Source organism: Carassius gibelio, chromosome A19 (assembly GCF_023724105.1).
Source record: "Carassius gibelio isolate Cgi1373 ecotype wild population from Czech Republic chromosome A19, carGib1.2-hapl.c, whole genome shotgun sequence".
In the NCBI taxonomy this organism is placed as follows: Eukaryota; Metazoa; Chordata; class Actinopteri; order Cypriniformes; family Cyprinidae; genus Carassius; species Carassius gibelio.
In genome coordinates, this window is record NC_068389.1 from 12730449 (window position 1) to 12757576 (window position 27128).

Here is a 27128-nt window from a genome sequence, read left to right on the forward strand (position 1 = left end):
AATAGTGTGAGATTTTATGTTAAAATGTACAAGTCACAATGGATACCAAAAGCAATATTCCAAATACACATAATGTGTTTCATGATGAAACTGCTTATATTAAGCTGATTCGGAGATGCTGAATTGAAGAAAAAAGTCTACGCACAGAACAATGAAAGAAAATCAATCTATCAATGTCTAACACATTTATTAGCGCTTCTATACCTAATGTTATGAATAAATGTAAGCATATAGTCATTTTCAGCTATGGATACATGTTACAAAATACCCTTGCATAGCCACTGTATATAAAAATCAGAAAATGTTCCCAATAACAGAAGCTATTTTGAGCTGGAAGGTGAGTGGGGGAGATGCTATGTCATCTGAACTAAGCTACAAGCTAATCTACTTTTTTCATTTGTCACAATTACTGATTAACACACAGACAATAACACGAATGAATAATATTCATATGTGCAAAAAACACTGCAGTCTGCAGACACAGATTGTAACCCAGTGATAATGACAAAAAAGTTATGCTACTTCTCTGAACAGGAGCATGTAACTTCACCAAATAACAAAAATGATTTCCTAACACCGGTCATTTTCATTTATTCAATGGTTCATAATGTTGATTAACTCAAAAGGTTCTGGTTTTCTTAAAAAAAAAAAAAAAAAACCTGCAGCAAAAATCAAGGTATGTCACGCACCTACAATGGAATTGAATGGAGATGTTTTTAAAGGATTTTAAATGTGAAGCTTCTAATTTATAAAAGCACTTTAATATTTCTGTTGCTGTAACGCCGTTTAAACTATTGTTATTCAATTTATGGGTTAAACCGTAAAATGGGATATAACTTCACATAGAGAGATCTCTAAAATCATGTTAACACATATCGTCCTGTGATGCTATTGAAAGCAATAAAGCAAGAATTTAACTTCGACTGGTCCAATTCACTTCCATTCTAAGTGCCTCAACTGTTAAGATGCATTTACATTATCAAAAGTTTTAACAAATTTTGAGACAAAAAAAGTCCATTGTGTTTTAAGTGTAGTGATGTATAAAGCACAGTTCACACAGAAATCACTTTCAAACCATGCAGCTTTTGTTCGTGGCGTATATGTGTGCCAAACTTAATGTTTTAAAATCTTTTAGTGGGGAAACTAAATTCCTATCGCATGGCATCCTATTGAAAAAATGGTAAATGTGATGGCACCTTAACCCAAATATGTGCTTTTTTTGTGACAAGTCCTTTAATTTGAAGTCAGACCCCTATGGTGCATGAAACAGTCCATAAAATCATTAAAATCTACTTGATTTCACCTTTAAACCAATGTTATCAATTATACACAGCTTTGTAACTGTTAACAAGCAGCAGAATCATTCAGTCTTTGCAACATCTACATCTACAACTAACGATTAGCATTTGATTGATTGAAAGAGAATATTAATCAATAATTGCATCATGTTTTGGGACATTGTGTATAAAGGAAGACTTGAAAGATTTCACTTTGTTAGATAAAATGGTGTAGAATTGCTTGCATTATTTTTTTCTTTTACAAATAATTTAGTTATATTCGGAATAAAAACTCGTCATTTTTATTTCGCACAGTAAAACGGAATTAAAGTGAAAACGCCAGCTTCTTATATTCAGAACATTTCTAGGTAATTTCCCATTTATTTAAAAAAAGTGCTGTTACGTAACTCCCGTGTTCATCATGCACGCCGCATTCAATTCTCAGGTATATCAGTAGACAATAACACTACTGAGAAATTCACAGTATTAAAAAGGCCAGTGTCGCTCATAATCGGCGAATGTGCAAATGGGATTGGAGCTGACACAGAGCGTTGGGTTGCCAGGACAGCTGGGCAGCCTCGTCGAGGGAAGGGCGTCTCAAAGTCATACTGCTGCCTCCAGAGAGGAGGCTTACGTCACACAGCGACAAACAGGAGACCGGGGCAACAGAATGGGCTTCTGTGACGGAGAGTGTTTCTTTGGAGGAGGTTTGGGAGGAGCGTAGTTAGAGAAGGGTGTGATTCTCAAGCTGAAACGTACTGGGGAGGGGGATCTTTCGGCGGAATGGCGACGACCTCCTCGTAGGGTGGAAGTAGTACCTGAAAGTAAAACAGTAACATATTAGTAAATGCTTTCCATATTTCTGTTGCATTGAACTATGTTCTTAGATTAAACAGGATAAATTGTTACTTTTTAAATAAATAAATTGTAGCAATTTTTTATATATATAATTTTGTGTAGAAATTTCTCAAGTGCACATAAGAAAGCATGTCTGATATTACTTCATTTTTCCAATCGGACAAAATGGGTCAAGTGAAGAGCACTGCATTGTGGGATGCATTATTTTAGTCGGCTACTGCAAATATTGGCAAATGTAGCAGGTCATCTGTACAGAGCCCTGCAAATTCACATTGGAGAAAAAAAACAATATCACGCTGGAAAAAAAGGCCACAAACTGAGAATTCTTTTTTCACAACTTATTAATTTGTTCCATCATTTTTAGTTAAAACAAGGGAACAATTTAGTACAGTGTGGCCATGACTTAATTCAAATGAGGAAATAAATTAGTACAACATGGCCACGTAATCAAATCAAGGGACCAAACTGATCAAATGTGACCATGAATTAATAAGTTGTGCAAGAAATTTCTTAATTTGTGGTCATGACAATATTTTCTTTTTCGTGTCATTTTCGGGGGCTCTGTACATCAGTGTATTTCTTAAAGAACATTTTGTGTTTTTGTCCATGAGTCTTTCTTCCTTTTTTTAACTTTTTTAATTATTGTTATTAAGTTTTTGTTTTGTTTAGTTGTTGATGTTTTTATATTTTATTTTAACAGTAATAATGACCCTAGCGTAGTATACATGGTATATACTGAAGATATAATAGTAGCATGGAAGTATTCTGAATAGTCATTGATCTATGGTGCTCATGTAGAAGACGCAGGTTCGAATCCCGCCTGCATCATGCCCAAAATTAAATCTCTTCATAATTTCCTAATTTCTTACTGTTTCCATCTTTAAAAATACACTTAAAAATAAATGTATTTGTTGCTTTCTAGCAATCTGTAAGGCATTACTGTCAGACATAACAAAAGGGGGAAAAGACCCTTGGTAAGAGATCTCTGCCTTCATCTGATCTGTAAATGTCTGTCACTGCACAGAAAAGTTCATCCTGCCTATACAGAAAAACATTCCGTTATGAAAAGGTGAGCTTATTAGTAATATGGTCATGAATGCCCTAAGGGGATCACATTCGCAACTTGTCTGGATGCATTAAATGTAATTCTTCATACATGTGAGTTGTCAGTGACTGGAGGGCTTTGAGAATCAACAGAGAAGCAGGACAGATAGACAGAGGCAATAAAACGGGATTACGTCAGACAGCCAGACAGCGGCGGGGTTAGAGGCAGTAGAGGAACACAGCCCTGCCCTCTCTAATGCCCTTCATAAACACTGACTCAACAATACACAGGGCATGAGGAGACCGGCATCATGATCCGTGCATCCCCTTTAGCTGTGCAAAGATAAACTCTACAGCAGACTACATGAGACTGTTTTCATGACTGAATCACGTGTTGGGACAGGAACCAAACTGGATCATTTTCATTATGTTTAGTTTGGTTAATGGTACATGAAAAACTTGCATTCTTTTGTTGACATATACAGCATGACCAGTTTGATAAAAAATAAAAAATAAAAAAAACTTTAAAAATGTAATTTATTCCTTTGATAACAAAACTGAATTTTTAGCATTTACTCCAGTCTTTTATTTTTAAGTACTGTTGGATGCAGTTGTGCTGCTTTATATTTTTTTCTGGAAACTATGATACATTTTTTCCAGGATTCTGGAAAATAGGGGCAAAAAGTTCAAAAGGACCACATTTTGTTGATACGGTTTATGTGTGGTCATTATGGAGACATCGTCAAATGTGAGTGTAAAGAAACAAGACTCCATTTAACAGTGAACGTACAAATAGACCTCTGACTTACTGTAGTGTCATTTGTGGTGACATAAAGCAGGACCTCTGTAGTGCTTCTTTCACTGACGTATCTGTAGCAGTTCCACACACAGGCAATAAGGTAAGCCTAAAGAAAATTAGAGAAAGAGCTGTAGTTGATGCTAAATAAAACACCACCTACAATCATGTGCATATGGTTTAAACAACAAAAATAAAGAGCCACAGATACAATGACTTGTCTACACTATTTCATTTCCAGATGGCAAAAAATTATAAGAACATATGGGACAAATAAAATTAAGTAAGCTGTGGTCGGCTGCATAAACTGCTCTGACTTGTCTTTGACACCTACCTTTTTTTTTTTTTTTTTTTGAAATATTGGTCATATATTTTTTTAAAGCAAATGACATGAAAGAACAGACTGATCTACTTTGAATCTGAAAAGTAAGACTGCTAGTTAGTCTTAACGTGGTGGCTATATTTATGAAACTGGCCCCTGACTAAAATAAAAAATAATTTTCAAACTAATATCTGGTTTTACTGTTCACGAAATGTACTCCTTTAGTAAAAGGTACAGTAAGAACTATGTTTCCAACACATTTACTTCTAAATTCAGAGATAATGTTCATTCTCAAAGGCATTCAGATTGATTTAGACAGATCGCAATGCAATAAACAACCTATTAGACCGTCATGCATACAACAGCAAGGAAAGCAAGCAAAGAGGCTAATTTTAGCACACTGTGTTTATCCCAGCAGAGTAATCTGCCTCTCTCTAATGCGTGAAGGCTGTCATAAAGCGATTTGTGTCACATCTGAAGTCAGGCTTCTAGAAGGACAACAGTGTTTGTCTGAAGCAGTCATCTTGCGGGCTACTGTGCATCACATCTAGCTTAAGCGAACCAAAAATGATCTGGCAGATCACAATAAAAGGAAAGCAGTACAGTTGTTTCACTTTACCTTAAAGGCTAAGATGCATCCAACAAAGAGAAGCACTGCTAATACTAGGCACATGTTGTTTGTGGACATCAAGTCCTCTTTGTATGGAAAGGTCCCAGGCTGTTAAAACAAAGACACATCGAGTCAAAAAAACGGAATGATACTTTGCAATATCAGATCTGAAACAGCCAGATCCTTACCAGCTGCTGAAGATAGTCCTGTATGGTGTTGGGGTAGACTACAACACTTATCGCTACCAGTGTGTTAAGAGCAAAGTCAAAGATCTGGTAGCAGAAGAAAGGAATGATCCATGCAGCATGTTGCTGAAAGAAAAGAAAGAGATCATTTTACTACGCAGCACAACTGATGGATTGAGCATTTGCATTTATTAAATTAGCAGAATCATAATAAATGGTCTTATAGTCAAAGGATCCTTTAAGCTCAAATGAAAGTCTGTTTTATTAGCTCACCCTTGTGTTTGAGTTCAACGCAAGAAAGAAAGTCTCATGGTGATGGTGGGTAAATAACGTCAGAACTTTTACATTTTTAGGTGAATAGTTTATTTAACAAGCAAGTTGTCAAACCTTATATGCACCATAGGTGGCCATTCCACTAATCAAAATCATCAGCAATGAGATTGCAGCAGCGATACACATGTCTGTGGAGGAAAGACACGCAACATCAGATCTGCACAATATTGATGTACAATCTAGGACAGAAAAAGCTAGATAGTGTCATATGAGCCAGTAACATTGCCTGCCTGAGTTCAAATTCTAGTAGTTCGGCGAAGTGCTCACAAGACGTTACAGGCACCATGAACTAGTTACCTGACCTACTGTCTACAGTGCTGTGTTTCCAAAACAGCCGCCGGACTCTCATTCTTTCCAAAACACAGGCATATCTCATATTCTTGAGAAATATAAACAAAGCAGCATGCAAAGAAACTTTACAGATAATAAAACAGCCTACAAAGCACATAGTGGAGGAGAACAAGCGAAGGAACTCCTGAAGCTTTCAGAAGGAAGATTGTTTGAACACACTGCCAACAGGAAGATTTCTGGCCTTAGTTTATCATTTCCCAATTTATTTTTTTCAGAGTATGTAATATTATCACTGACATCCTGAGGAATTATTACACACCGAGTTCACCTAATGGCCTATTACAGAGTTTTCGTCATCTCTGACACTTTTGATTGGGAGGCTGTAACTCTATCGTATCATTATGAGCTGCTCATGCTCTCAGTACTGTACATTGAGTTCAGTGGTGCTGCTCTTAGAAACAGAGTTCTTTCTGGTTAATTCCCTGCATATGTTAAAGGACACTCCAGTGTACAGTCTGTCTACTTCAGCGCCTATTACAAAACAGGCCTCATATAACAGAGGACAGATGCAAAGCTGCCCAGACCAATTAGAAGGAATCATAGTTGAAATCCTGCTGATGAGAGCCGGTTTTAATCGAAGTAACCAGAGCCAGAATCTATAGCTGCACAGACAGCAGGATAGCAGCCTTTGAGCTATCGCTGAACTTAAAAAGTTGTTTGCTCATACTGGAATTTAATAACTATGGGGGATTAAATGACTTAGACGTACTTGCATCGTCCATGACATCCAGATCCGTGCCGAGTTCGGAGCTGGTGAGGTGGTAGTGGTACTGGATAGGGTCATTGAGAGCCGACAACAGGATCAACAAAACCACTGCATTGATCAGCTGAAGAGGACAGAGATTATTAATAAATATTTACATTTACATCTAGTCATTTAGCAGATGCTTTTATCCAAAGAAACTTACAAAAGAGGACAATGTGTGTGTGTGTATATATATATATATATATATATATATATATATATATATATATATATATATATATATATATATATAATACTAAACCTTCTGAAAATGTTTGACTTTCCAGACCAAACAAAAACAGTTACATCAACCATATTATGCTGTTAGCTCTACATAATGACATTTACATTTATGCATTTGGCAGACGCTTTTATCCCAAGCGACTTACATTGCATTCAGACTATACATTTTTTTATCAGTATGTGTGTTCCCTGGGAATTGAACCCACAATCTTTTGAGCTGCTAAAGCAATGCTCTACCACTGAGCTACAGGAACAGATTTATATGAACATTTTAAATTAATCTGTGACACACATTGCCTTTATCCTCATTCACTGTCTCTGATAATGTTTCGTCTGTGAGAGCACTTTCCTTTCTGTGTCAATAAACATGGCTGGAGGTTTTAGGTTAATGAATTCTGCTGTTCCTTGCAGTGCAGAAGAGACTGCAGTTGACCACAATATTCACTGCTCCTGTATTTGTTCGTTAGGACTAAACATCCTTCAGTAACAGTTTCAGCATAAGACTATTTTTCTATTTATACCAGGTTAAAGGGCTCTGGTTTCTAAAATAAGCCTCAACATTTAGATTAAGACTAGGAGGAAGTATGACATAATCAGAGTAATAACAGTAACATTTAGGAGTTAAATTATTTAATGCATCTCAAATTTTCTCTTTAATTCTGTATTGATGTCCTGCAACAGTGTTGAATATAGCACGATTTCCAAGACAATATTACTGGGCATCATATAACGTTAGATGTCTGCAGACTTTTCTAGAATGTTCTAGAACTTCTAGGCTGTCTAGATAGGTAACGTTAACACAATATTTATTTTTAAAACAGCAATTTTTTAATTAAAAAAGTAATTAAGTTAGAAATCTATTAATACAATTAGTAGATTAAGTTAAGTTAAATCTATTATTAATTACTTAATAACATTTATCATATTGATAACTATTTATGTGGCTATAAAAATAAACAGAACGGCTGTCTCTGTCTGTGTGTGTGTGTGTGTGTGTTATTTAATAAGAGTTGCATTGACTCACCATATACCAGATGCCCAGGATAATAGTGCCCGTCCGTACATGACAGCACAGGCAGCAGCTGGTCGTGTACCATCTGTCCCACGGAGAAATCATCTTTCCGTCCAAAAACAGCACGAGCTAGTTCATGTATGCCTTTTTAGCACGAAGCAATATTATAATTTTTTATTAATATAAATCGATGGATTTTGAGAGCGCTACAGCTCACCGTCGCAGCATTCGGTCGCCGTTAAATCCTGAGTTGTCTCCGTTTCCCGTTACCGTCCCTTTCGTTCCCCACCGCTGCATTAATCCGGCTCATCTCCAGTCCGCACCACGTGACCGGAGGGGGATTTGGTGTGACGTCATGTGCCCGCTGGTGCAGTTCGCTGTGCATATTTATTTGGGGGGGTGGGGGGGGGGGGTGTAAAACGTTTAAGAAGATACAGTTGTGACCTTTTGAGACCACAATATGGTCATACTACATGGGGCAAGTTGTCACAGTGCAATCTGGGTTCATCAGCAAGATGTAAACAGAGAAGTAAACTTTAAACACAAAATAATCCATTAAATATTAAAAATACAAAACATTTGGCTAACAAATATTGTAAATAATAAATTGTATTAAAGTGATAATTTAAGCATATTATCAAACATAAATAAGCTATATAAATACAATAAACTTGCCCCTACCTGAAGATATGATGTTGAGTTAAGACTATTAAAACTACTGGCTTCATTGTTTTAAACTAGAAATGGCTGTCTAGGAAAAACAACTATTTTATTAAAATCTCCCTTTTTTTAGTTTTTCTTAATTTGTGACTATACAACTATTTATCTTTTTAATGACAAAACTGTCCATTGCAAAAGAAATTACACATGGATATGAAAAACATAAGTAAAAACTGGAGAAAACATGTCTTCAGACTTATTCTCCCTTGGTTACAAAAGTGTTTATAAAATCTTCAGTGTTGATGAGGACACAGGAGAGCAGATGGCCCATACCAACGAGACTCTCTCTCTGTGTGTGTGTGTGTGTGCTCTTGTTTTTGTGACATATCAGGACACAACTTTGTATAATGACATGGGTATGACACAAGTATTACAAGGAGAGGGTGACTTATGAGGACATAACCCATGTCCCCATTTTTCAAAACACTTATAAATCATTCAGAATGATTTTTTTCGAGAAAGTAAAAATGCACAAAGTTTCCTGTGAGCGCATCAAAAGATGCTGATCTTTTGAACCTCTGTCATAATTTATGTTCATCAAAAATCCTGAAAAAAAAAGTCTTGATTTCCACAAAAATATTAAGTAGCACAACTGTTTTCAGCATGGCTACCGCAGAGCTGGTTGCTAAAAAAAATCCCTATCCCTTCGGGGTGGGGGGCATAAATCAATGAAAAAGGATTTATGTACCACAGAGAAAAAGCAGGTTAGACTGTACACGTGACACAAGACTTATTGTCAGGATGCAGCAACATCGATACCAACAATTCATTTTGTATTTTTTAGTGCATGTTTGGTTTAATATCGGATTAGAAAAAAATAGAAATACTGCAAACAATAAAATAATAAAGATTTGCATTTTCCTAAATATTAGCTCTTGCAAAACAATAAAAGAGGGGTGTATAATTACGGTTTATCGTTCCAAATATTGCTGGATAAAAGACTTATGTGCACAGTGTGCTGTAATTGCAGTATAAAGATAAATTAAACAGAAGCCAATAACGATGCAGTATGAGAACAAAACAAAAAATGACTAATTGCAATTCAACATGCAAACATTATGACTAGGATGTGGGTTATATTTAAACTCCTTAATGTTCAATCAGTGTCAGTTTAAACAGCAAACCTAAGACTGTTGGCTGAATTATTCACAGAAGTGTACTGTTGCTAAGATTCATTAAATAAAAAAAGCTCAGAGCCCAAACGAAATTTTATTTTTATTTAATAAATCAACAGCTCTAAGCTCAAATAGCGATCTTCTTTTATTTAACAAATCAACATAGAAATATTGCATTGACAAGTAAACATGATCAATCATTCTTAAACTGGTAGAAATACATTGAGTAACCTCTAGAATGATAAACTAAGGCAGGCATCCGATGCTAGCCCAGAGTGCCTCAGAAACACATGATCTACTGAAATTTACAAAACCATGGGCAAAACACCACTAATCAATCCAAATATGAATACGCATTTAAAACCCCCCCTCCCAAACCCACCCCACATCCATTCATCATCATCATCGATCTTTCATTAAAGCCTATTTACAGTGAGCGGTACTTGCATGAGTTGAAGAGAATCAGGACGTTGTTCATCACTATGAATGGTTATTAAAAACTCATGCAAGTGCAACACTAAAATCAATCAATTCTGAAATGAAATAAAATGCCAAACCTGTTTAAAAAACTTTAAAAAGAGGAAGAGAACAGAAAGCATACACTAATAAGTACAGATTAAGGCAACAGATTCCTGATACTGATCCTGTTTTAGTGTCATGGAATTAAAGCTGCGCCAATCATAATCAACATCCCGATCAAAATCATATAGAACTTGCTCAGTCAAAACAAACATGAACAAAAATCAAATGTTCACATTGTGCAAGGGAAAACAAAAAGAAAAAAAAGGAAAGGTAAATAGACAGGGTATTTTAAAACGTTCAGCACAGTGCAATTACAAAGAGTTTCACCATAGAAAAAAAGCCCTTATAGTTTTATACATATGGCGTGGCTTTTTCTACTTTAATTTGCAGGAAATAAAGCATTGGATTCAACTAGCAGTTGATTAAAAAGGGAAGAGTCATTACTCATCTCGAAGATCCACATACCCAATTATATGGGTAATATAGGCCTATATATAAGGACGGAAGAAAAGCTCGAAGAAAATAGGTTTAGCATTAAAAAAAAAGCAAAGAAACATTCTCTGTAATAGAACCGTTCTCTGGTTTTCCAACACAGCGATTACAGTAATTCACCTCTTACTGCTCACAGAAGTACTGCTGGAGGAGACGCCGGCTCGCAGTGCCTCTCTCTGGCTTCTAACAGGAACTGTAGCACTTCTGCAACTGCTGGACACTGCCAAGTGCAATTCAGCAGTATAAAGTGTCCCAGGAACAGTAATTGATGGAACAACGGTAGATCCTTAAAATTTCCCAGATGAAATTCAACACTCCAACTTCAAAATCAGTTTAGTAGCAGTTGGAAAAAAATGACCACGAATGTTTTGCTCCACTTAAAGCATGTCTGATATCAAGGATGATAAGTATTCCTCAACAAACCTCAGTGTAGCGTCATAGTGCACATACATAGTGTTCCAGCCGACAGAATGCTCACATGTACTCTAGATTTCTTTCTCTTTTTTTGTGCTGAGTTCTTCCAACTCAGTTTTGTTTCTATTTTTGATTTTTTTTTTTAAAGCACAGTAAATTTATTCATTATAAAATTCTGTACTTGTGAATTATTGCATAATCATATTTGCATAAGCTATCCTGGATGCTATTCATGGTTCAGGTTTCTTTCCTGGCCTTTTTCTTCTGAACTTGCTTCGGTGGTTCCCAATTCTGATCCGATTTCTCTGTGGGAGCAAAAACAAAGGATGTTATTCAGCATGATTATTATTAATTATATTATCATCATCATATTATTATTATTATTATTATTATTATTATTATTATATACAGCAGGGTCCCAGAGCCAACTATGAACATCTAGGATTTAAAATTTAATTTAAACCTGGAAATAAAAGTTTCAGAATTTTTGTGGGGAAAAAAATAGTGATATTCTACTACAATCCATCACGCTCCCTAAGGTCACAAAACGCTGGACTTTTGGACAATTATTTGTATATTAAAAAGTACTAGACAAATAAACTTGAATTGAACTGAATTGAATTCTGAAAGTTTCATCAAAATGATGTTGAAAATATTCTCTGTAATGGGAAAATGGTATTAAAATACATAAAAAAAAGTGCAAAATACAATAATTTTTACTCAGTCAAATGCATTAGGTCACAAATATACAATTGCTGTTAAGCTTTCTCACCAGGGTTATTATTGTAAACGAAAACTACAACCATAAAAAACATTTTCGTTATTTAAAATAAACGTTAAATAAAATACGATATAAAAACCTTATATTTTTAACTTGAAGAACTAAAATAATTTCAATTAAATTTAAACTAAATTATTATACTATGGATGGATGGACATCACCTATGACCCACTCACTTTGTTGGGACTGTGGAGGGATATTTTGCTTGGATGTTTCATCCTTTGGAACATGAGGCGGATGAGGCTTGACTGTCATGATCTTCTCTGCAGGAGCAGAACCTACTTGAGTCATCTGGAAGAGGAACGTACAACTTAGTCTGTTTCAACTGCAGAATTTACACATGGTATTGATTTGTTATGTCTATACATATTTCATTAAAACGTGATCGTTACCTCAGCGGCTGATCCAACTTCCTCTGGTCTCTTCTTTTTCTTCCGCCTTTTGGATTTCCCAACACCTGCAGGGTCTGTCTTGTCCTTGTCATCATTTGATTCCTGCAACTGGAACAAATATTGAAATCTACTTATAGTCTTGTTGATTTAAGCTATAAAACTATAACTGAATGCGTTTTTTGTTTCATACCACAAGTGGCTTGGAAACTGGCATCTCTTTCAAAACAGGGGCATTTCCTTTGGGATCTTCATAATTCTCCCATAACTCAGTTGGAGCATTCCAGTCTGAGGAGTCCCCGGTGGGAAGACCATCTGAAATCATAAGAGGACACTGGTGATGTTAATAGTCTTTCAGAATATACAACTAGAGTTGTTCCGATTCCGATACTAGTATCGGAAATATCTCCGATACCACAACAAATTCTGGCATCGGCATCGGCGAGTACATGAACCCATATACCGATCCAATACCATTTTCTTAAAAAATACCTAGTTATGACCGCAAGCTTTGCCTAACTGCTGCACGGTTCTTCTTCGCTGCTCAAAATGCATTGAAAACACAGGAAGTTGTGCTGTGTTGCCACAAGCAACCCCTGTTTAGAGCAGCGAAGAAGAAATGAAAACGCGTTAGCAGCCCTGATCTATATATGACTGGATCACTCATCACATTCTAAACTGCCAAAAGACAGTGAAGCCGCTTCTATATTATAGATCAGTGGTTAGCAGTATGTCTCTGTAGTACCGGTAGTTACAGACTCTCGAGTATATTCAGTACCGGCAACTGCGTTCAGTCGCTTCCGTGTAAGTCAAAACGCAGGGCTCCAGACAGTAGCCGAATATATACTAGTGTCTGTGAATATTAAACTGCAAAATACTATTTAAATATTACTCCCGCAAAATCTACATCTCTGTGGGTGACTGGCACAGATGCGCGAGAGCTCGCTGTTTTGTAGTCTCTGCTGTGTGTCATGAGGACACGAACGCATAAACCGTCACTTCATGAGAATTTACCGTTTCATTTGAGAATACTGTCATATCATAAACACAGACACTCAAAGATCTTCATGGCAGCCCATTAAAATAAATGTTTGGTTTACATGAGTAAATTGACAATATATAAAGCTACTGTTGTAGCCTACAGTAATAATAATACGTCTCTATAATAATAATAATTATGCCTAGATGGTTGCTTGTTTTTTACTTGTTTTGTTGTAAAGAGATTATCTGATTAATAGATCTTTTTTTATATTCCTAGACTTATTTGTTGCAGTTTTTTTATACAGTTATATTGTAAAACTTAAATACCTTTTTTAGTTTGCGGTGTTAGATTTTTGGCTGCATTTGAAGTTCTTTTTTGCATATGAAAATAAATAATACTGTCAAATTCATGTTAGATAATAAAAATACTGTAATAAATACAGTAGTTCACCATGTATTTGTTCATGTTTTATTGAGGGATCTGTCTGAAGCACACCATAAAAAGAATTCTAGCATTTTACACAGGGCTAGTAGTATATACAGCTGTATATACAGATACACACCCAGGTATCGGATCAGTACTCGGTATCGGCCGATACCCTGAGCCCAGGTATCGGAATCGGTATCGGGAAGAGAAAAAGGGTATCGGAACATCTCTATATACAACTACCATTCTAAAGTCAGTCTACCAGTCTAAACACAATCAGCCTGTCAGTGAACAATGGCACTATGTAGTTAATGCTGCTCCACGTGAAAGCAAGCAGGTGATGGAGATTTACTACTGTTTACAGAACCGGCTTTACTGACAAGATGCGCATTAAATATCACATGCAGCCCTAACAAACATAATAAACACTGTAAAAATATCAATGCTATTTTAGTTCCCTCACTCCACAACAAAACCTTTCAATTAACAGTAGCCTATTTAAAAAAAGAACAAGAATAAAAAATAGCCTATAAGAAGTTATAGCAACATAAACGAAAAGCCAAAACAAATTCATGTAGGCCAAAACGAAACTGAAACCAGCGTTGGGTCTCATTCGACACAAAATCAAATGTTTCCATATTCACTATATATTTGAATGCCAAATTATTAGACTACTTCAATCACATTACAAGATCCACATAAAACAAAATGTTTGCATAACATCATGGTGGTACGGTGATAACACTAGCACAGATTTTATTACATATTTAAACTGAGCAGTGTGGGGTTTTTTTTCTAATATGTTTGACTGACTGTATTTTATTATGATAATGAACAGGCTGCTTTGTCAAAGTAGCATAGCTTGACTTGATTTTTTTCCTTCTAATAGTGGGAGCAACTTCTCCTTTTAGTCATAAAGAGCCTAAACTGTTTGCCTTTGTGTACATTCACAATAAAAACAAGTCTTTTTGCGTAAAATAAGCCTAAAGAAAAATAGGATGCCGCTTTCTGCGGTTTCCTTTCGCACAACACAAAAATGTACCAAAACTGTGTTCTTCGCTCGTTTTCGTAATTTATTATTCAAGTAAAAATATTTTTATCGTACAGGCCTATTTATTCGCTATATATAGCCCTTGTGAATCCTTATGTTCGGTTGTTTGCTGCTTTTTGCGCATGTAAAATTAATCCCCGGGAAACAAATGTTAGTATTTTTAATGGGTCACAGATACTTATCCTTTCTAATTTAATTAAATTCCAATTTAAAATAATCTTGTCGGTTAACAGCTAATAATCTGTTAACGAGTTGTCGGTTAGGAAAAATAACTGAAATTAACATTGACTGCGTTCTCACACGCTATAAAATGGAGTAAACTTCTAAAAGTCTACATGTTCACCTGGACGCATGTGCTAGTGCAGAGATTATATAATAATAATAATAATAATAATAATAATAAGATTAACTGATTAAAAAGCTAAGATTTAAGAAACGGTGCCATTTTACAAAGATAAGCTGATTTGGTGAAAATTATATGGTAGTGCATTTTGGATTCAAATGTTTATCAAGCAAATATTTTCTAATGCATGGTATGGCTCAGCACGGCATGGCTTGCATTTCCACTGCAGTGTTATTATAGGTGCGCCGTCTCTACTGCCATGAGTCGCGACTCCTTAAAACTTTTTCATTCCATGTCAGCCCATCAAGCTCTTGCTGGATCTGCTCCTCTTCCATCAATGAGAGGAATGTCTGTGCTTCTTCGACAGACAACGATACAAAATTTTTTGGTTGTTTAAAAAGGTGCACTCATTCAAAACAGTTGCGTTTGATCCTTTGATGGCTGTGCGGATTTAAATCTAGCGGTTCTTTTGTGTTTGTGTCTTTCAGTGATGCAGGTAGTGATGAGTCACTCTGGCCAATCAGTGATCAGCAGAGTTTATATGTCACGTTTTGGTAACGATACGCACGATACCTTAACTGAAGTGGTACGAAAAAAAGTACCAGGTACTGTACCCAGTGGAAAACCCCTCAAAAGTGAAACGTACCACACAGTGGAAAAGTGGCATAAAGAGGTTTTAATCTTACTTAAGCTGGACCATTCACTGATGCGTTTACTGTCCCATAGGCCATTATCACTGTTAGATTTTGTCCCAGTCTCCCCACCTGTGAAAATACATGGGTAAAGATAAAGTTATATGTTTCTAGTGCTCATTAGCATACAAGAAAAAAATGATTTGCTCCTCACAAGAATGACATCCTAATTAAATTTTGAAATAAGTACCTGATGGGTTCAGTCGGAGCATGTTTACTGGTTTCGGTTCTGCCTTAATTCTACTATCCAAACCAGTCCACGGCCCTGCCACAATAAGACAGCACATAAATATAAAGCTCTGTGAGAAATGTGTGGTTAAAATGCTTGACATCTCAACATAATATTAAGTAAGGAGAAATAACTCAACTCGAATTTCACTGGAACTACCATCTGATTACTACATGTAACAAGAAACTCCAATATCTCCAAGATCTGTCACAATAATCTGAAAGTTTACTGTAAAGCTAAAAACCCTTACAAGCAGCCATAATTGTTTTAAACGCATCGAGGCAGGGTCACATACAACTCTGAATTCTTACCCTCTGGTTCTTGTTTCCAGGTGGAGTTCTCATGGTTCTTGAGTCCAGGGGTCTTTCTCCCAACAGACAACTTCTTATTGTTTAAAGCATTTGTTTGGGTTGACTTTACAGGAATCTCTGTCCATCCTCCACCGTTTACAGTGCTCACATCCTTACAGTTAGAGGTGACTAAAAGAAAAGGGTGAAATTTGTTAAGTATATTCTGTAACATTAGTTTCAAAAGTTTGGGGATGGCAAGATGCTTTTGAAAGAGGTCTCTTTTGCTCACAAAGGCTGCATTTTATTTGATCAAAAATACAGTCCGAACATTAATACTGTGAAATATTAGGACAATTAATTTTCTATTATAACGTATTTTAAAAATATATTCCTGTGAGGCAAAGCTGAATCTTCAGCATCACTACTCCGCATCCTCACTGAATAAAAGTAGTAATTTCTTTCAAATAAATAAATATAAAATCTTCCTTTTGAACTCAGGTTTACATAAATCTACGCCCTCAATAAAAATGAAAACTTCTGACATTTATAAACTGTATGAAATGTATAACACTTAAAGGGCAGACTTGGCCTAATGGTTAGAGAGCCAGACTTGTAGGCCAAATTCTAGAGTTTTTCATAAAGAAAAGGTGGAACATTCACAGATTCTATATTCATTTTATGAAAACTGTAATTTTACCTGGGGCTATAATGGCATCACCCTTCGAGGCCTTGGCACGTGATGACTCTACAATAAATCAAAGGAAGAGCGCTCCAATGACTAACACTGGAAAACATCTTAAAAGAAATCCTTGTGAATTAACATTTTCTTAGATGCCATGAGCACAGTCCTTGAATGCAGAAATGCATTTAAAGGAAGTACTCTGTATAGGAAAAGCATACCTTTGTTCTTTTTGGTGCCAGCTGGAGCTGTAAGCGCAGGTTGCTCTACCTTCTGGCTGGCACGATCTCCACCCACAGGACTTCCAGAGCTGTCACCAGGGCCCTTCTCTTTTTTGCGCTGCTGACGTTTTTCTCGATTACTGACCTTGGTTTCCCAAGCACCTGCTAAACACAGACATACTGAAAGTGCATCTGGTACAAGCAGCTCATATGAAGTTCTGATGTTCTGCATTTCAACCACTGAGACTCATGACTAGTAAACAGCCTTCACACTGAAAATGTGAGGTTGCCACCACAGTTTGGTAACCCAGTTTCATACCTTCATCAGGTTCCTTGCCATCGGTGGAGGAAACATATTGGGTTGGTTTCACCTCTGGTTTTGGTTTCTTCTTGTTTTTCTTGGTCTACATAGGAGCCAAAAATACTAATTTAGAACTTCCTGACAAGTCAGAAACAAAGTGTCTTTCTTACTCACACTTACTACAAGCACAAAGTGCCACTTCAGACAGTAAGAAATATATCTAAAAATACTTATTCAGCCTTGTAAAAACTATGCCTAAAGTGTGAGGCCTTGGGAAAAGTACATAGATTCCCATGGTCTGTGGATCTACCCTATATTTGCCGTATCTGCATTATCAAATTACAGGCCGATACTGACACCCGACCGCTCTCAATCGTGGTTTACAGACTGAACCAAGGCTGATTCAAACCTTCATAGCACTATTGTGCAAAAGAGTCAAATGTACATTCCAAACCTGTCTATACAAGTCATTGTCATGTGCCATGTACAAGTGGAGTCAGAAATGTCAGAATTATGGATTCTTAGCACCGGATGACCAAAGCAAAGTCATATTTACAAGTGGGGAACTGATTCCAAATGACACCTGAGCTGCGACTTTGGACAGGGCATGTAGAGGGGGATTTCACACTAGTATTTCTGGTGTGCACCCGGGTTCGATTTGACAGAGTTAGCAATCAATCTCAGGTTCGTCCAGGCAAACCAACTGAGGTTAAGGGTGAAAGCACCATGAAACATCCATAAATAATTCCATAATATATTTCTAATCTACATTATGGAGATCAGTGAGTGGAAAGCAAACCTATAGTGCACTTTTTGTCTGCTGAACCCATTTGACTAATTTCACTTGCAAAATATTCATAAGTACCCCATGAGAAGCCCAAATGGATTTTTAATAGTTTAACACCAGATTTGCATGTTCACGTTTCTCTGATGGTCACATGACATGTAGGTAAACAAATTTAATTCGCTTCTGTAAGGGTTTACCAGTAAGTTTGAGTTACAACACTAATATCTGTCTTTAACTCCTCACTTTTGGAATCACTTTGAGAACCATTTTCTCCAGCTGATGAATGATAAAAACATCCAACAGCCAGGCGAGAGCCAAATTCACCAAAGGTTAAAGAGCAATTATTTCAGAATATGTCAGAAGACAACATAACTGCAGCATGTGCTTATAATAAATAAAGTTAGTATCATCTGTTGGTGTAGAATAATAGAGTTTTCGTTATCGTTCTAGGTGTGAACGGACCTTTAGGTCACTCAACTTTTAAGGTTTGCTTCACATTCAGTTGTGATATCATGTGTAAATAAGTGATAGAAATTAGTACTAAATTCAGTTGTAGTTATTACAAAATTTCTTTTCTTTGTTTGTGCCACTTACATGTTTCTGAGCTGAGTGTTTGTTGTTACTACACACATTCTACTCTTGAGGTATAAGCTTTCCGGTCAAATCACTGCATACTTATGTTCGATGTTATTAGCAAATAAATCTCCAAACTGCGCTGCTCTTCAGAAACCACTCTTACTAAAATGCACCACAGCTGCCAAAAAATGCCTTGGTTCCTAGTTATTGTTACTACAAACATATAAACAAACACACTTCCTCAACCAAACCAGCATGAGTACTAGGTGGACCCAACCTTTGTATCCGCAGGTGGCTGTGCAGGCGCAGACACAGGTGCAGGTGCAGCAGGAGGAGGGGGTTTCTTCTTTTTCTCCTGGATGACTTTGATTTCCTCCTGAGGTTCAGTCACGGTCTGTCCATTCGCCTGGGCCTTCTGCTGCGGGAACATGAGTTACCAATAACCACAAACTCCACATTTCAGTCCTCTATCAACTGACAGTATTTAAAAACTGCCCTTAGGCCACGAAAACTGTCTCTACGGCGGAGCCTTTATATAGTGTGGACTCACAAAAGCTGGTGTTTAACCGAAACGAAACTCGTGTTGTGACGCGCTCTGCTCGACTGTGCGACGTGGCTCTCCTGTAGTCCTCGTGTCTGTATTATTACTATACCGATAAGTTACTCGGTATCAAATAACAACGTCAGATTTGTTCATTTAATCCTAAAGCTGACGATAAGCGATATAGAATTAAATCGTTATGATAGGTAAAGTCTTTCTATATGAATAGCTGATGCCTAGAGGTTTTGACAGGTTAGCATGTTAGCATCTAACGTTACTTTTGGAAATCTCCATCAAACTCAAATCAGTTGAATATGATTTTTAGAAAGACAATGTTACTCGAAACCTAGTAAGCTGCGTACCTAGATCTCATTTTTGGGTTTCGCATAAGTGTCCAAAAAGACGAAAGTGTAGGACGAAAGCTGATTAAGTTTTGAATCACAACCATTAGCAGGAGATCTCCATCACAGGCCGCTTACCTTCTCGGCTGCTTTCTTTTTGTTCTTCTTTTTCGGTTCGCTCGGCTCGGTCTTCACAGTCTTCGGTGGCAGAGCGGTCTTAACCGGGATCTCAGCAACGGCGGTGCTGGGACTCACAGTAACGGGTGACACTCGGCGTTTCCTCCGTCCACAGGCCGCGAGCAGCACCAGCACCGTCAGCCCGATAAGCGCCGCGCTTAGAATCAGCCACGACGGACACTGCTCCGGCTTTAGCCCCAGATCAACCCCCAGCTCGAGCCGGAGGAAGTCCAGGCCTGAGGACAATAAACCGCGGATACGGTCGGACACGTATTCGGCTCGCCGTGTGGCCAAAGCTCGCCAGTCCTGGTCCATTTTTATAAGCAGCGGACAAGAACCGCACGCAGAGAGGGAGAGTGAGCTGCTGCTGGCAGCGGGAGAGAGTGAACGACAGGGGGGAGTGGCTTTGAGATTTCTCGCCTTTTACATGATGGCTGTGTCTCAAAACATATCGATCTGACTAACTAGACAACGCTTTTGTTTCGTCTTAACGGGGCGCAGCATTTTTGGACAACAAAAGGAATATATCCTCTTTTTTTTTGTCTGTTTGATCATCTTTTCATCTATAATTAAAAAAGCTTCCGGGCTCACTTCCTACTATCGCACTTTTTGACTTCTGACTTCTCTTTTTTTATAGTAATAAAAATTCTTGAAACAATACGAGATTTCTTTTGAAGATTCTTCCGATTAGTTAGCTTTCCTTAGTTTGTTTCCGTTTATTTATTAATTACTACTTTAATTTTTTTGTCATATTCATCGTTTGTTTATAAGGGCTTGTGATTGTAATTTTTTGTGGACAAAAACAAAAAACTAATCTAAATTAATTAAATTCTTATTGCATTTAATAACCTTATCAGTCTATTGCCAAATTATGATATTATTTCAGTTTTAACCCACCAGAAAATTGCTTCATTAATTGGTTCTGACTGTATTTTAAATAAAATCACTAAACAAATAAACATATAGGCTAGGAACTAATCCATTTATTCCGTCTGGGTTTGTCATACTCTAACAGGTTATATTTGAAAGAAATATTCATTAAGTATATCCTTATAGGGGTGCAACTGGTGCGGCTGCACCGGGCCCCACAGCGATCAGACCGAGGGGGACCCCACTCCCTACTCCCCAGAATGTCAAAGCTATGAAGAGATACAGCCTCAGGTGCAGTTTGGCATTATGCCATCAAATCTGTTGATGTGGTAAATGAAAACAGTTATGCCCATCAACACAGAATCACAGAAGTCCAGTGGTTAGGCTTCTTGGCAGAGTTTGATGTAAATCAAAATGAATGACAGGAAGTTCAGCTAATAATGGCATAATTAGTATTATTGTTCTCTGCATAATCCAAGGATTCTAACAAGACAATCTCGTGACAAGAGGGAACATGAATCAAAAGTTATTAAGACTATTTTTTTTCATTGTAATTTTGACCACAAGATGGCACTGGCACTAAACTTTTTGAGTTTGTGCTGACGATACATACCAAGTTTCAGAACCATACACCAGTGCATTAGTAAAAAATAACATTCGTAAAAACCAATGCCCAAATTGGTAGACACGGGAAAACTGGTTGCCATTCGACTTGGCATGCTACTCCAGACTGAAAGAGACCAGAGGCTTGTGATTTTGGGCCAATCCATTAAGTTATAAGCAAACATAGCCATTTTTCATATCTCCTGACCAGTGGTGGCAGTATGTTGAAACTGTGCAACCTCAGATGATGGTTGTCATAACACACACCAAGTCTGGTCTGAATACGCTAAAGCCACACGTCCACTTTGGTGAGCTCTTTGACAAATTCTTTACCATGTTATTCAGAAACTGGAAAACCTGATTTCCACTTCTTTTCGACAAGGTCTGAAGATCATATGGCTTGTTTTTTGTTTTTACTAAAACTGTCCCAAAAAAATTAATAATATTTCTTGTAGTTCATCATTAGAAATCTGCATCAAGAGTGAATTCACAGTCCATCACATTTGACATCACTCCAAGTCGCTGGTATTCAGCCACTCGCTTCTCGAAGAAATTCGTTTTTCCCTCCAATGAAATGGACTCCATGAAGTCGAAGGGGTTTTCTGACTTGTAAACCTTTCCAGACAGAATTTAAAAAGCACTGTTATATAAGTATAAAGATTAACAGACAAAAATCATAATACAATCCCAATAAAATACTGACTTTGGGCAATCCTAAGTCTGTTAGCAGCCGGTCAGCCACAAACTCAATGTACTGCTTCATGAGAGAGCAGTTCATCCCGATCAAATTGACGGGTAAGGCTTCTGTGAGGAACTCCTACAGGAAAACAAGCAAAATACAAATGCAATTACATTCATGTCTGAAAGAAAAAGGAATCCTGCATTACTTGAGTACAGCAAACTGTATGCACCTGTTCAATGCTCACAGCTTTTGTGATGATGTCTTTCACTCGGTCAGCAGAAGGTTTCTTCACCAAGTAGCTGTATATTAGACATGCGAAATTACAGTGCAGACCCTGTGAAGATTCAGATGGCTCAATCAATACTAGCCATGATTAGATTTTCACAGGGGCTTCTTATTATCTCTCTATGTTTTATTGTGGACAATAGGGGTGACCCCGAATAGTCGAGGATTCGATGCTTCGATTAGAGGAGCCTGATTCGACTAGCAATCTCACAGTCGAATATTCGCGGGTTTATTGATTATGCCATTCGGACTATATGGGGGGAGCTCAAATGTCTGATTTCACATAGAACTTGCGGTTTTCTCCCAATTAGTTAATATACAGCCTATTATGATAAAGCCGTGAATAAGAATCTGAAAATACGAAGCTTCAAATTAATATTTTAAAGTGTGTGAATAAATCCAACCACCCCTATAGATTTATGTTTCACTTTCCATAATCCGTGAGCGACAGAGGAGCATCTTGGCGGCAGGGATTTAAAACTTTATCAAGACTCAAACTGACACAGGCACGGACTGGATTTTTTTCGAACAGGTAGGGTAAAAGTGATTTCAGAACATTTCAGCCGGTCTACATATATCGTGGATATATTGTTTACCTGATATAAAATGTGTTTGGTTCAGTCAAGCGCTTCATTGTAGTACAGCACAAGCAGGTCAAACTACAATACAGAATATTAATAACTATGACTTGACTGTCACATCCATACCATTATAATGAGAAGACCATTATAATAAAACGCTGTGAATCTTTAGAGTTTAGCTGCTATGTTTCTGCACATTGTTTCATGAAGAACGCGTCCACAAAAGGAGTTCACATTCAGAGCCGCGCAGACATGTTCATTTGCATTTGCAGGTAGCCTATTAGTCTTAATATTAACGTTATGTTGTCTAAATAACGAAGCGTATTCTACATTAAATTATGAGTTAAATCCCATTGATTAAAAACTTGCTATCAAATGCTCACTCTACTGGTCATCTTCAGCACGCGCAGCTCAAAACAGAAATGCAGAACATTAATAACCTCTGTCATATAGGCTAACTTTATATTGAGAGCACTATTGTAAAAAATTTTAATTGTCAGGGTTTCGCTGACGTTTAGGTTTAACTATCTTTTAATCAAAACATAAAAACATTATTTACCCCATTTGTATCTGCGAGGCATTTGTTACACATTTTCCCTGTGTGTTAACATCATTAATTATGGCTGTCGGATGTCTGACTTGACTCAATGTATTTTGCCCCGCCCCCAAACATATGATCAGTCGAATATCGGCAAGATTCGAAAATTCCGATTCGACTATGAAAATCCTTAGTCGGGGACACCCCTAGTGGACACCTAACAAACCTTGATCAAAACATGATCTTAATATCATAAAGATCTTTAAATATCTTAAAGATTTAACCTCATCTCTGCTGATGAGTTCATTGGAGTAAGTGAGTCCTGGCATCAGGCCTCTTTTCTTCAACCAGTAGATGGCCGCAAATGATCCAGAGAAGAAGATGCCTTCCACTGCTGCAAATGCTACTAATCGCTCTCCTAAAAATAAATAAATATACAAACACCTGTTGTTGTACAAGTGTGATAATCAATTTTGTATACTTTTTTTTTAAGAAAAAGGTCTTTTCCACACACCAAAAGTTGAGTTTGTGTCAGAGATCCACTGTAAGGCCCAGTCTGCTTTCCGCCTTACACAAGGCATGGTGTGAATTGCATTGAACAAATAGTCCCTTTAAATAGTTTGGATTTAGAGAGAGAAAATGAATGAATGCATGAATTCAGAAATAAATACAGATGTTATGTTTATAGACATGTATGATTATTTATAAAGTAAATACAATTTTAATCAAAGATATTCTGATAAAACACAGGTAGGTACAATCAATAACTTAATTTCCCATGCGTGTAAGACTTTTTTTGTGGCTAGAAAAAAATATCTTGCAACATTTGCACATAAACCACATAAGGAAAATGTTAGCATAAACTGCTTAACTGAATCTTGCACCTGTCACCTGTGTAAAAGCACTTTAAAAGGTGTAACTGACATTGTTGAAGAAGAAAAGCATGCTTTATTTTCTTCTCACCTCTCTTTCAGATCCCTTATGTAGGTGTTGATGAGCATGCTGTACATTTCGGAGTGCACGTTCTCTATGAGGATCTGAAAGCCGTAGAAGGAGCGAGCCTCTGGGATCTGCACCTCTTGACTGAACCGCTGCACCTGTGACAAGTAAAGGCATGATGTTTAGTAGGAACACAACTTGGACTGATCTATTCATTACTATATATGAAATTTTACATTGGTTTTTCATAGCCTTAATGAAGGTTAGGAAGCGCACTTGCCAGGTTCTCGTTGACTATCCCATCACTTGCTGCAAAGAACGCCAGTACATGGGATATGAAGTGTTTCTCTTCAGACTTCAGGCTGTCCCAGTGGACCAAGTCTTTTGATAAATCCACCTAAACCAACCATTAGAATGATAAGCAGTTTTACATGCACCAGTGACAAGCACAAATACTAATTGTAATTAAATGTTCTTATAGGACTAGTTTATTAAAAATGTAAATTCATCAGCAGGAAAAAAAATATTCTGAAAGCCATTCCAATGATATCATTCCGCTGTGTATTTCGTTATAATTGTGGCGTGTACTTCCTATCACACAACATTAGAACTACAACCTAATAAAATTAATAACTGTAACACAAACCATATTAGGGTTGTCACCAACACTCAACAACGTTGTGCTTATAATAGGCGCATGCTGCAGTTATTTTCTCTGCCGCTTTAAAGGGGTCATATGACGTTGCTAAAAAGAACATTATATTGTGTATTTTGGTGTACTTAAGTGTTTATGTGGCTTAAGGTAAAAAAACAACAACAACAAAAAACACATGATTTTCCACATACTGTACAATAATGTTTCTATGCCCCGCCTTCTGAAACGTGTCGATTTTTACAAAGCTCATCAGTCTGAAAAACGAGGTGTGCTATGATTGGCCAGCTATCCAGTGCATTGTGATTGGCTGAATGCCTCAAGTGTGTGACGGAAATGTTACGTCCTGGTCAGACAGGACAAAAACAATAAAACCCATTACAAACGAGACAGTTGTTGCATCCAGTGGGGACATCATTTCTGATTATAATGACTTATTCTGTCTTTTTACGTGTTGCATTGCATATCGCAGCTTGAGTGAGCAGCAGTCTGTGGCTATAACGAGGAATGGCCGTGAAAAGCCACAGTGAAAGCCGATCCGGTGATTTGGGCGGTGTTCTGCCAATCTCCCCACACAGTGACGTAGACATGTGGGGGCATGTTTGAACGAGCTGATTTAGGGTGTGTGAATGAGTCTTAACTTTTATAAAGAATATCTCTTTGGATTTGAGACTTTAGTCTTTGCAACTTTACAGACCTTCTTTATGCACCAAGAGCTTGTAACACTCCAAAGAGAAAGAAAATTTTTAAATCGCATCACATGACCCCTTTAAATACACAGTAAGCCCTTTGCCTGGTCGATTCTGATTGTCTATTTTATTGAATGAATGTTTTTATCGTTTATCAGCTGGAAAAACGATACCATTCCTCTGTGGAGTGGACTGCGCTGTTCTTTCAGAATGAGAACAATTATTACAGCTTTATACTTATATAGTTACAGTTATAGTTAAATAGGCCTTTAAATCATAACAGAATTGTGTTGTTATTTATCCGATTAATACCACCACTGTCACAGTTATTACAATACATTCAAGTGTTTTAATTGAGTTGCCAAAATGATAATCCTAATATTAACTTGATCAATAAATAAAAAATTATATTCACCTCCTCAACTGTCCAAAATGAAGCCTGGGCTTGTTTGTACATTTTCCAAATGTCGGGATACTGAATAGGAAAAATGACAAATCGCTTTGGGTTTTCTTTGAGAAGGGGTTCGTCTTCAACACTGTTTGCGTCGACATCCTTGTGACCATTCTGCAAGAGAAACATAACTGTTAAATATAGCAATGGATGTTTTTAAAGTTGTTTTAACTGTATTGTATTCCTACATCATTCATTATGAGAGCGATGCCGCGAGACAAACTGATGACGAATCTGCTTACGAGATATTTAAATGGCAGGTTTTTATGTACATGTGATTTAAACAACAACACCGATCCCAAAATAATAATAAGAACTTTTAACTATCAATAATAATAATAACATAATAATAATAACTATCATAATAACTATCAAATCTGTCTTTAATTAACTTTATTCGGTCTTTAATGTTACAACTTTTATATTTAATCCAAATGTTGCTGTCGCTACCCGCAACACATAACACCCTTTATATTGACACTGTCATTATTATACAATACTTTAATTATTTATTATTATCATCAATGCTATATATCGCTTTACTTAAGGTTATTTTACCTAATGTGCGAGGCTCTTTGTTATGAAAGCTCACAGCCGCACACATAACCAGGCAGGCAGATTCAACATTATTTTTTTTAGGCCGCGATATTGCACTTAAATACTGTAGGTAGAATAAGTTTGTTATTTACCTGATATTCCATAACGCTCGATAGAGTGTTGCTTATGCTGGAGTTCATGGTTATAATCGTCTTTGGTCAGCAGCGGTAAAGCTGCGATCTTTCTGTCGTCTGTCATTTACAACCTTACAACACGCTCATAGCTCCTCCTCCACTGTGCTTATGTGTAGAAATTAACCCTTTGCTTCTCGTCTTACGTAAAGCTGAAATTACAATATAAAACCACTCATCAGCTGGTTGATTCAATGCAAAAAATAAAATACATGTAATGCCAGTGTTGCTTTGGGTATTGTAGTTTTTAAATAAATAATAATTT

The 27128-nt window shown here is 37.0% G+C and overlaps 3 protein-coding genes across 6 annotated transcripts; all 3 read right to left on the reverse strand.

The window, feature by feature from the left end:
- Window positions 1-170: 170 nt before the first annotated feature.
- On the reverse strand, window positions 171-8120 carry LOC127935690 (lysosomal-associated transmembrane protein 4B). The gene is made up of 8 exons (XM_052533785.1): window positions 7994-8120; window positions 7789-7881; window positions 6486-6603; window positions 5480-5553; window positions 5096-5218; window positions 4917-5015; window positions 3989-4084; window positions 171-2095 (listed from the first exon to the last, which is right to left on the reverse strand). The coding sequence occupies exons 2-8, from the start codon at window positions 7879-7881 to the stop codon at window positions 2021-2023; spliced, it is 678 nt and encodes a 225-aa protein (XP_052389745.1). The 5' UTR covers window positions 7994-8120; the 3' UTR covers window positions 171-2020.
- A 1566-nt stretch (window positions 8121-9686) lies between these two features.
- On the reverse strand, window positions 9687-20254 carry LOC127935083 (protein LYRIC). 4 transcript variants are annotated; one of them, XM_052532677.1, is made up of 12 exons: window positions 19807-20254; window positions 19064-19201; window positions 17442-17526; window positions 17123-17284; window positions 16920-16967; window positions 16244-16411; window positions 15894-15968; window positions 15698-15775; window positions 12403-12524; window positions 12213-12320; window positions 11997-12111; window positions 9687-11344 (listed from the first exon to the last, which is right to left on the reverse strand). In XM_052532677.1, exons 1-12 carry the CDS (start codon window positions 20158-20160, stop codon window positions 11277-11279), a joined length of 1521 nt encoding a protein of 506 aa, XP_052388637.1. In that variant the 5' UTR covers window positions 20161-20254; the 3' UTR covers window positions 9687-11276. The 4 variants fall into 4 exon arrangements, with proteins under 4 accessions (XP_052388637.1, XP_052388636.1, XP_052388633.1 ...); XM_052532676.1 differs by having other exon boundaries at window positions 17123-17287; XM_052532673.1 differs by having other exon boundaries at window positions 17123-17287; window positions 19064-19204.
- Window positions 20255-20806: 552 nt separating this feature from the next.
- Window positions 20807-27031, reverse strand: LOC127935085 (ribonucleoside-diphosphate reductase subunit M2). Its single transcript, XM_052532679.1, has 9 exons — window positions 26825-27031; window positions 26100-26249; window positions 24624-24740; window positions 24368-24501; window positions 23919-24013; window positions 23689-23822; window positions 22230-22334; window positions 22022-22135; window positions 20807-21933 (listed from the first exon to the last, which is right to left on the reverse strand). Exons 1-9 carry the CDS (start codon window positions 26870-26872, stop codon window positions 21781-21783), a joined length of 1050 nt encoding a protein of 349 aa, XP_052388639.1. The 5' UTR covers window positions 26873-27031; the 3' UTR covers window positions 20807-21780.
- Between the last annotated feature and the right edge of the window lie 97 nt (window positions 27032-27128).

Bases quoted from the DNA above. Each gene is read 5' to 3' on its own strand.
- LOC127935083 (XM_052532673.1), bottom strand. From the start codon at position 20,160: ATGGACCAGGACTGGCGAGCTTTGGCCACACGGCGAGCCGAATACGTG. The intron at 17,288-17,441 runs GTATGAAACTGG...GTCTGTGTTTAG, and splicing joins TGGCAAGGAACCTGATGAAG to CAGGTGCTTGGGAAACCAAG. The intron at 15,969-16,243 runs GTAAGAATTCAG...TTATTGTGGCAG, and splicing joins CTGGAAACAAGAACCAGAGG to GGCCGTGGACTGGTTTGGAT.
- LOC127935085 (XM_052532679.1), bottom strand. From the start codon at position 26,872: ATGAACTCCAGCATAAGCAACACTCTATCGAGCGTTATGGAATATCAG. The intron at 22,335-23,688 runs GTTAAATCTTTA...GAATCTTCACAG, and splicing joins AACTCATCAGCAGAGATGAG to GGTCTGCACTGTAATTTCGC. The intron at 22,136-22,229 runs GTGCATACAGTT...GTTTTCCTGTAG, and splicing joins AAGCTGTGAGCATTGAACAG to GAGTTCCTCACAGAAGCCTT.
- LOC127935690 (XM_052533785.1), bottom strand. From the start codon at position 7,881: ATGATTTCTCCGTGGGACAGATGGTACACGACCAGCTGCTGCCTGTGC. The intron at 6,604-7,788 runs GTGAGTCAATGC...TGTCCTCTTCAG, and splicing joins TCCTGGGCATCTGGTATATG to CTGATCAATGCAGTGGTTTT. The intron at 5,554-6,485 runs GTACGTCTAAGT...TTTCCTCCACAG, and splicing joins GGATGTCATGGACGATGCAA to ACATGTGTATCGCTGCTGCA.